This window comes from Sapajus apella, unplaced genomic scaffold, assembly GCF_009761245.1.
Source record: "Sapajus apella isolate SASKATOON/1434 unplaced genomic scaffold, GSC_monkey_1.0 scaffold566, whole genome shotgun sequence".
In the NCBI taxonomy this organism is placed as follows: domain Eukaryota; kingdom Metazoa; phylum Chordata; class Mammalia; order Primates; family Cebidae; genus Sapajus; species Sapajus apella.
The window spans coordinates 35,772-45,104 of NW_022437492.1; the positions used below are offsets into that span (position 1 = coordinate 35,772).

Sequence of the window (9,333 nt, forward strand, 5' to 3'; positions counted from 1 at the left end):
CAGGAAACTGTGAAGGTAGAGGCCACCTTCCCCACCACCTCCCATCCCACTGAGTACCCACCATGTGTCATGGGTCCTGGCATATGGTACACATTTCATAAATATGCAATATGTACTGAAGAAATGAATTAATGAAGAAATGAATGCACAGGGGAACAGCCCAATATGGTTGAGCAAAGAGGTACCTCATAGCGGGAGGTCTTGATGGCTGGCGTAGGGGCTTGTCCGGAAGAAGCTGGCAGGTGCTTTGGCTGGTGGGGGTAGGGCAGGGCTGGGGAGCTGTCCAGAGCTGAGTCTGACTGGGGCAGCTCAGGCTCTTGCTGGGTCTGGTCTATGTGTTCCTTCAGCTCTTCCAGGCAACTTCCCAGATGGTAAATCTCTGCCTCCAGCTCCCTGGAATGCAGAAACATCAGTGCCAGGAGCCCAAGATGGCAGCCCCATCAGGCAGGTCTGGGAGAGAGTGTCAGAGCAGGGACTCCAGGGGTTGGCCCTTTGGGGTCCATTTAGCATCAGCCTTTAGATGATGGTGAGAACTCAAAATAAATAAACAAGATGAAAGAATGTTCCACTGGGAATCAGGAGGCCTCAGTCCAAGTCCCCTCTGCCATCCACAGGCTGTGGGAATTTAGATAAACCCCACTCCCCTCTAGCCTCAGTTTCCCCATAGTCCAACAAGGGTTTCAGCTCTTATTGCCAAGGGGTCTTCTCAGCACATGAGTCCAAAGGGCTCAAATCTCAGCTTCTGAGTGTGCCACCATTTGGATGTGTTGCTAATTAGGATAGGATTTCTCTCTGTTCCCTCGTGTATAAATCATAAGGACAAAGTGTCTCCCTCCTGGAGACTGAGGGACTCCAGGGACCCCTCCCATCTGTCCTTCCAGGCCTTCCTCCCCAGCAGGTACCTGCCAGGATCAAATCTCCCAGGTGTCCCCATGGAGCCGGCAAGTGGCTGGTCAGCGAGTTGCTCCCGGCAGGCCTTCAGGTACTCCTCCTCCAGGGCTGCGTGGGCAGCCTTCAGCTGCAGGAAGCCCTGAAACCAGACCAGGCCAGGAAGACTTGAGTGCTCAGCACCCCCAGGGCCTGTCTCTGCAGACACAGTGGATGAGACAGCTTGCGGGAGGCCATGGGAGGCGCCTGGGCCCCTGAGTTCATGCGAGATACAGTCTGGGGTTGAGAACTCTGGAGGCTGCTTGCTTTGAAGAGCTGCCGTGGCCAAGCTCTCTGTCATCAGACTGGCACAACAGAGACACCACTTAGAGTCTTGGCACCAGCTTCAGAGGGCACCAGCCCTTCCTGGGTAGACTTACAAGGACCCCAAAGTACCACAAACTGTCATAGCTGTCACAGTGTCAAATATACTCTCACTATATCTCCGTAAGGACCTACTACTTGAGAGACTCTGGATCCTCATTCTTGATTTACAGAACTGTGGGCTTCAGAAAATTAGCCACTCTTTCCCCAAATTCTTACAGATTAGCAACACAGATAATGTTATCATCACCATCACATGATAGAGCTTACTGAGCACTGAGGCTCTGTGCTAAAGCACTTTGCATTTATTTCACCTTCAATATAATCGTCATGAGAAGGGTAATTTATCATCTTCATTTAAAAAGAATGAAACTGAGGCACAGAGAGGTCGTTTAAGTCGTTTAAGTGAGTGAGCTGTAGAGACAAGATGTGGGCCCAGGCCCTCTGGCCCCAGAGCTCATGGTCCTAGCAATTCTGCTAGGCTTGTGTGTTAAATATGATCACAGGTAATGCATGGCTAAAGCTGCAGGAATTGGGATTGGTAACACTCTCTTTTTTATTTTTATTTTTTGAAACGGAGTCTTGCTCTGTTGTCCAGGCTGGAGTACAGTGGCACAATCTTGGCTCACTACAACCTCCTCCTCCCAGGTTCAAGTGATTCTCCTGCCTCAGCATCCTGAGTAGCTGGGATTACAGGTGCCTACCACCACGCCCAGCTAATTTTTGTATTTTTAGTAGAAACAGGGTTTTACCATGTTGGTCAGGCTGGTCTCGAACTCCCGACCTTGTGATCCACCTGACTCAGCCTTCCAAAGTGCAGGGATATGGCGTGAGCCACCGTGCCCGGCCAGTATCACTATCTTACTACCATCCGCAACCCACTCAACTCTGAGAACAGACCGAGGCCAAGGGCAACCTAGAACCCACTCCCTGGTCACATCTACTCTTCTGACAGCTCTCAACTTCCCTGTATATGGTGGAATTAGAACAGAGAGTAAAAAAATGAATGGTTTTAGTTTATAAGGTCCTTGGTCATTTACTGGATGATACTACATGATACACACCCCACATCTTGTGACTGGAAAATGTATGTATACATACATATATAACCACAGAGGAAAATGTTCCTGCCATAACACTTTTTTAGAAACTAGGTGTGTTGCATTTACCTCTCCAGACCTTCTCCCAGCTCCTCTCCCACCCTGCTCTGTGCTTTGAGCACCACGGCTTTCTACCTGCTGGCTTCTGGTTGGGTCTGTCTAGTGGGAGGAACCTATCAGAGATCGCAGGGTGGGAAGAGAGAGACTTGAGAGGCGGAACAGCTAATGCTACTCCCTGGGGATCCTCCAGCCTTTGTTGGGTCCCCTGATGCTGCCCACACCTGTGCCGACAGTTCCTTCCTTTGACCTCCACACTCCCAGATTTGAAAGCTTCCCCTGTTCCTTACTGGGACTCTGGCTGATGCAGCAGGAATCTAAATGGTATTTATGACCACAGTTATCTAAAACACCAAATTCCAAAAGGAAATACACCAGTACAGATTCTAGAAAGTGTCTCCCCGCTCTGCTTTCTTTTAACCTTGTTCTCAAACTTTGGGCAACTACTTTTGTAATTTTTTTTAAAGGCAATAAAAAAGAAGAGGCCTGTTTCTGCCTGCTGAGAGGCAGGATACTTTGTGGAGGTAGTGATTATGAGCCTGGATCTGGGAGGCAGACAGACCTGGCTCCAGGTTCTGCTACCTACTAGTTGTATGGCCTTCAGGTTGCCTCTCTGAGCTTTAGTTCCATCCTGGTTAAATGAGGGCGATTACTGTAACTGCTTCACTGGGTTTTGATGATGATAAAATAACATACATTAGGGTTTACCACAGTCCCTGGCACACAAACATCCTTGCTTAGTAAGTGGTAACTACTGTGATATAATCATTATCATGGGAAGCTAAGCAGGAGCTGTTTGCTCTAAAGAAAGTGACTGGGCTTCTTTTTCCCATTTTGCAGCAAAAGAGGCATCAGAGACAGAGCCATGGAGGACAGTAGCTGTCTGGCAGTTCCACAGGCAGCTCCTCAATTGGGCAGTACCTTGAGTTGGTCCTGGGGCATGAGCCGTCCTGCCTGTATCAGTCTTTCAAAGGACTCCACCTGGACATTGGGAGGGGAAAGAAATATGCTCCATTAATCCAGTCCTGCAGACTCCCACACCCAGCCACATCCATGCTTTAGTAAGAGGAGCTGGGTCTGTCCTCAGGATGTGGGGTTTCTGCCAAGCATGGAGAGGTGGGTGCTGGGAACAGCCTCTACCACCAGCCCCAGGCAAGGCAGCCTTGAGAAAAATCAAAGTGGAACCTGCTGGATTTTACTGACGACAGAGAAACTCGCTCATGTGCATGAAGCCTAATGAGCCAGAATATTTAGTGCAGCACCAACAGTAGGGAGGGGACAAGAAACAGCCTAAATGCCTGTCTGTGGAATAGTATGCAGCCATCAACATGAGGAAGGCACGTGCCTATGTTCTGAGCTATTAATACCTCCAAGACCTGCTTTTCGGTGTCAAATCAAGGTATAGGGCAATGTTTATGGTATGCGGCCATCTGTATAAAATACGTAGAGAATAAAAAGGAAAACTAAAAATACATTTGCTTATATATGACACACTATCTCTATAGGGCTTCAAGAAACTAAAATATTGTTTCTTAACAGTTAATTTATTTAATTATTACTTAATAATTAATTTATTAACAATTAAACATTCATCGTTCAGGAGAACTGGGGGGCTGGAAGACAGGGATGAGAAGTAGATTTTTCTACTACATGTCCTCTGCTTCCTTTGAACTGTGAACAATGTGAATTCATTGCCTGCCCAAAAATAAATTTCAAATTTAGGAGTTCAAAAAGTCAAGGTACAGTAGCTTATGCAACCATTTCTATAAATGCGAGTGTGTGCAGTGAACGTTTTTGCATGGGTTGGAGAAAAGATTTCATTTTTGCTCAACATGCCCTCTGTGCTGTGCAAGGGTCCTTATCACGGGGTTCTATTACCCACTCCAAACAAAAAACCAAAAAACATTTAATTGGAAAAAAGGCAACGGAGGCTGCATGTGGTGGCTCGCGCCTGTAATCCCAGCACTTTGGGAGGCTGAGGTGAGTGGATCACAAGGTTAAGAGATGGAGACTGTCCTGGCCAACATGGTGAAATCCCATCTCCATTAAAAATACAAAAAAATTAGCTGGGCGTGGTGGTGTGTGCCTGTAGTACCAGCTACTTGGGAGGCTGAGGCAGGAGAATTGCTTGAAACCAGAAAATGGAAGTTATAGTGAGCCGAGATTGCGCCACTGCACTCCAGCCTGGTGATAGAGCGAGGAAAGGGATGATTTGAGGTTGTTTTAAGAATGATCTAGATCAGCATGAAATGTAATATAGAAATGTATATAATATAATCATATTTTATATAATGCATATAATATGTAAAATAGAAATACAGTGTGAGCTACACACGTCATTTGTAATTTTCTCAGCACCACCCTGAGAATGTAAAAAGAAACAGGTAAAATTAATTTTAATAATATATTTTATTTATTGAAATTATCATTTTAATGATATAATTTCAACGTGTGATCATTTCAACATGTAATCAATATAAAAAAATAGGGAGATATTTTATATTCTTTTTTCTAAGTCTCTGAAATCTGGTATGTGTTTTATACCCACAGCACACCTCAATTCAGAGCAGATGATGTCAAGTACTCAACAGCCACGTGTGGCCAGTGGCTTCGGAATTGGACCATGCAGCCCTAGATCATGAGGGTTCAGCTAAGGCCCTAGCTCCTGGTCAGTGTGATGATTTGACATCACTTTATTTTCTGGACAATAGGTAAGACGAAGAAGAAATGTGTCTCCAGCTATGGAACCAAGTATGGTGGTGGCAAAAAGATATGAAGTCTATAATCCCAGTAGTTTGGGAGGCCGAGGCGAGTGGATCACCTGAGGACAGAAGTTCGAGACCAGCCTGGCCAACATGGTAAAACCCCCGTCTCTACTAAAAACACAAAAATTAGCCAGGTGTGGTGACTGGCATCTGTAATCCCAGCTCCTAGGGAGGCTAAGGCAGGAGAAACGCTTGAACCTGGGAGGTGGGGGTTACAGTGAGCCGAGATGGCGCCACTGCACTCCAGCCTGGGCAACAGAGAGAGTCTCTGTCTCAAAAAAAAAAAAAAAAAAAAAAGAAATGAAGTACTTGTATGTATGTGCTGTTCCAACGTGGATGAACTTTGAAAACATGGCAAGTGATGGACGTCAGACACAGGACAGATATTGCATTAATCTATTGCTATGAAATGTCAACAGTAGGTAAGCCCATAAAGACAGGAAGCAGATGAGCAGTTGCTAGAGGCTGGGGGAAGAGGGAATGGGGAGTGGCTGCCTAATAGAGATGAGGTTTCTTAGTGGGTGATGAAAATGTTCTAAAATTGATTGTGGTGATGGCGGCAGAACTATGAAGATACTAAAAACCACATACACTTCAAGTGAATCAATTGAATGGTATGTGAATTACATTTCAATAAAGCAAAGGAGGGGAGGGGAAAGGGGAGGGCAGGGGAGAAGGGAAGGGTGGAGAGAAAAGGGGAGGGGAGGAAAGATGGGGAGGAGAGGGGAAGAGAAAGCAGTAGAGGGGAAAGGAGAGGAGAGGAGGGGAAGGGAGAGGAGGGGAGGGAAGGGAAGGGAAGAATAGCGTGGTGGGGATTCTCTGAAATAATTTGTTTTATGGACATGGTGGTGTGTGTAACTATGGCATTTCTCTTTTTGCATTGGCAGCTCGGAAGATCAAAGGTAAATGTGCGACTCTAATGTGCTTAAAGTCCAGCAGAATATTTTATTTACTCACTTCACATACTTTATTTTTTTCTACCCTTACTTCCTCTCCGCCCCCGTTTCCTTGCTTCTGTTTTCAGAATGGGGTTAAAACGTATGTATTTTCATAAGGTACTTTAAAGAACTTCTAGAATAAAGCCAATGTACAGTTATAAACAGACCTGCAAACAATCCACAGTTACTTGGACTGTTGGATGGAGATACAAAGACCCTTGAGAAGTAACTGAGAATTGATTTATTTAATAAAATAAACTAAGAAAGTGAGGCAACTTATCCTGAAGAGGAAAAGGCAGAGTGGAGATTCTGTTACCCTTCTGGAACCCTGCAAGAGCTTAGAGTCTCCTGGGAATCACCCTAGAGACACTTTTAAGCACAACTGGAGGGACTTTGATGAGACGCATCGCCAAAAGGGGCGTTAAACCTAGCACTGGTGACAAGGAGGAGCTGGAGCTGTGTGGCCTCTAAAACCAGGGAGGGGTTCATGTTTTGGGGACAGCTGAGTTAACTTGGTGCAGAGGCAGGGGAATGATGAGGGAGGCTCCCAGAGCACCTCTCACCCAAGCAGGCAGAGGTTCTGTGTTCTCCAGGTGGGTTAAGTCTCTCGAGGGCAAAGCTGGGAGTCCACTCACCTTGGCCAGGAACTGTCGGGCCTGAGAAGCCAGTGCCTGGGTCTGCTCTTCTGAGGACTGGTCCTTGGAGACGCCCCCATTCTCTGGAAGCCACCCTAGGTTGGGCTTGCTGGTGGGCGAGGAGGGGCTCAGGTCTCCTCGAGCTGATGGCCACCCTGGAATACACAAACGCTGAAAGCAGGGGCCAAGAATAGTCCTTCCAGGGGCTAAAGGGCTGAGGCTGAACCTCAAGGCCAACACCTCCGTCATCAAGTTCCAGCTCAGTCATCATGTGCTATCTTCACATCAGCCCCAGGAAGTGGGCTGGGCAGAGCGTCGTCCCCCATTTACAGCAGAGAACAAGGCCTAGATCTGACCTAGGTCACATGGCTGGCAAGGGCAGAGCTATGCCAGGCCTCTGGGCTCCCAGTCAAGTGAGGCTCTCACACAGGGAGACGTGGGTTCAAGTCCAGACACCTCTCCTCCATAGCTGTGTGAGCTTCAGTGTGTCCTCACCTCTCCGAGCCTTGGTCCCCTTGACTGTCATGGGTGTGACTACAGTGTGAACCTCAACGGGCTGTTGTGGGGATTAACTGAGATCACATGTGTCAAGGCTTAGCGCAGGGCCTGGCTGAGATATGGGCTCCCTAGGGACAATGCTCCATGTTTTCAACTCACCCAGGATCACCAAGATGCCAAGTGGCAGGGCCAGGGCTGCCCCATGCTGCTGTGGCTCAAAACAGGACACTTTCTACATCTCTGACCCCCTTTGAGTCAAACTGTCCAGAGTGGGGCCTTGCCTCCCTCCTTCCCCTGGCCTGAGGCCAGTGCCATTCCCAAGGTGATGCAGTGGGCCCCACAGAGCAGAAGCCCAGGCAGGAGGGGCCTCCAACACACCTCTTCTCCGGGACTCACCTGAGGCCACAGAGGTCTGGGGGTCCTCAGCCGGGCCCGGCCACCACTCCGCTGAGCGGGGCTGTGGGATGGTGAAGGACAGGACCTTGGTCCCCTGCGGTACCATTCCTGTGTGGATGCTGCGGCTGGGCTGGGGTGGGTCAGAGAACAGGTTCACCTGTGGGAGTGGGGAGGCATGGCAGAGCCAAGTCAGGACAGGGACAAACCCACCCGAACGCCTCATCTTCATCCAGGAGCTCAACACACATGCCCTGCAGTAATAAACACCATCTTTCAGTGCAGCCCTTGGCTGGGTCAAACACAGGTGAAGAACTCCATGCCCTTTCATTTACTCTTAATGGCAGTCCTGAAAGGAAGACAAGGTGGGGACCCCAACGCCCCACTATATAGAAGAAAAAACCGAGACGCAGAGAGGTTATTAAGTCACTTACTCAAAATCTCCAGCTGACAAGTCCTTGGGTGAGGATTACAACACTGCTCTACCTGACCCCAACATCTGTGGTTCTACTATATTGTTTTTTGGGGGTTGGAGTTTCACTCTTGATGCTCAGGCTGGAGTGCAGTGGTGCAATCTCAGCTCACTGCAACCTCCGCCTCCTGGGTTCAAGGGATTCTCCTGCCCCAGCCTCCTGAGTAGCTGGGATTACAGGCATGCGCTACCATGCCTGGCTACTTTTGTATTTTTAGTAGAGACAGGGTTTCTCCATGTTGGTCAGGCTGGTCTCAAACTCCTAACCTCAGGTGATCCACCCACCTCAGCCTCCCAAACCACTGGGATTATAGGCGTGAGCCACTGCGCCCCGGTTGGTTCTACTATTAACAGTAACTCTTAATTAATAATGTGGGTTATAATTATATCATACTATACAATATAACATGTAATTATTTCTTAACGCATATAAACATTTCCAACAATTGTTACATTGAAAATAATAGCAGCTAACAGCTGTTCAAATGAATGAGTGAAACAGGAAACGAACAAACTGATCTGCCATTGGTAGCAGATCTCTCTCACTTGAGGGCAGATTTAACCTGGCCGTTGGTGAGGGAGCAGTCTGGAGTCAGGCAGATGACTAAGGAAGATTTTGAAGCTTGAAAGCAGGGGAAACCACATGCTGTTCAACCACTTTGAGCAGAGTTTGGAGAGCTATGTTCTGCTTTTGTAAATAAGGTTTTATTGAATGTAGCCATGCCTATTTGTTTATGTGTTGTCTATGGCTGCTTTCACACTCTGGTGGCAGAGTTGAGTAGTTGTGACAGAGACTATATGCTCCAGAAAGCTAAAAATTTTCACAATCTGGCCCTTCACAGAGGAAGTTTGCCAACCGTGGCTTAGCATGTGGGCTTGCAGTCAGAGCCCACATGCTAAGTGGGCTGTCCGGGTTCTACCATGGCAAACCTCCAAGTCCTAGTTGGCTTAATAACCTCTCTGTGCATGAAATAAGTGCCCTGACCACGACCCTGACATTCATCACCATCATCAGCAGCACCACTGTCATCAGCACCAGCATCATCACATCACCATCATCATCAGCACTACCATCATCCGCACTACCATCATCACATCACCATCATCACCAGCATCATCACATCACCATCATCACACCACCATCATCACCACCATCATCACATCACCATCATCACACCACCATCATCACACCACCATCATCACCACCATCATCACATCACCATC

The 9,333-nt window shown here is 47.7% G+C and overlaps 1 protein-coding gene across 1 annotated transcript in view; it reads right to left on the reverse strand.

Annotated features, from left to right (window-relative positions):
• Positions 1-8,237, reverse strand: part of LOC116546071 (microtubule organization protein AKNA-like) — a 31,232-nt gene extending 22,995 nt beyond the window's left edge. Inside the window, 5 exon segments of the mRNA XM_032272418.1 lie at positions 186-393; positions 903-1,030; positions 3,330-3,389; positions 6,747-6,901; positions 7,641-8,237. Of these exon segments, the coding sequence (XP_032128309.1) occupies positions 186-393; positions 903-1,030; positions 3,330-3,389; positions 6,747-6,901; positions 7,641-7,968 (879 nt within the window). The 5' untranslated portion in view covers positions 7,969-8,237.
• Positions 8,238-9,333: the final 1,096 nt, after the last annotated feature.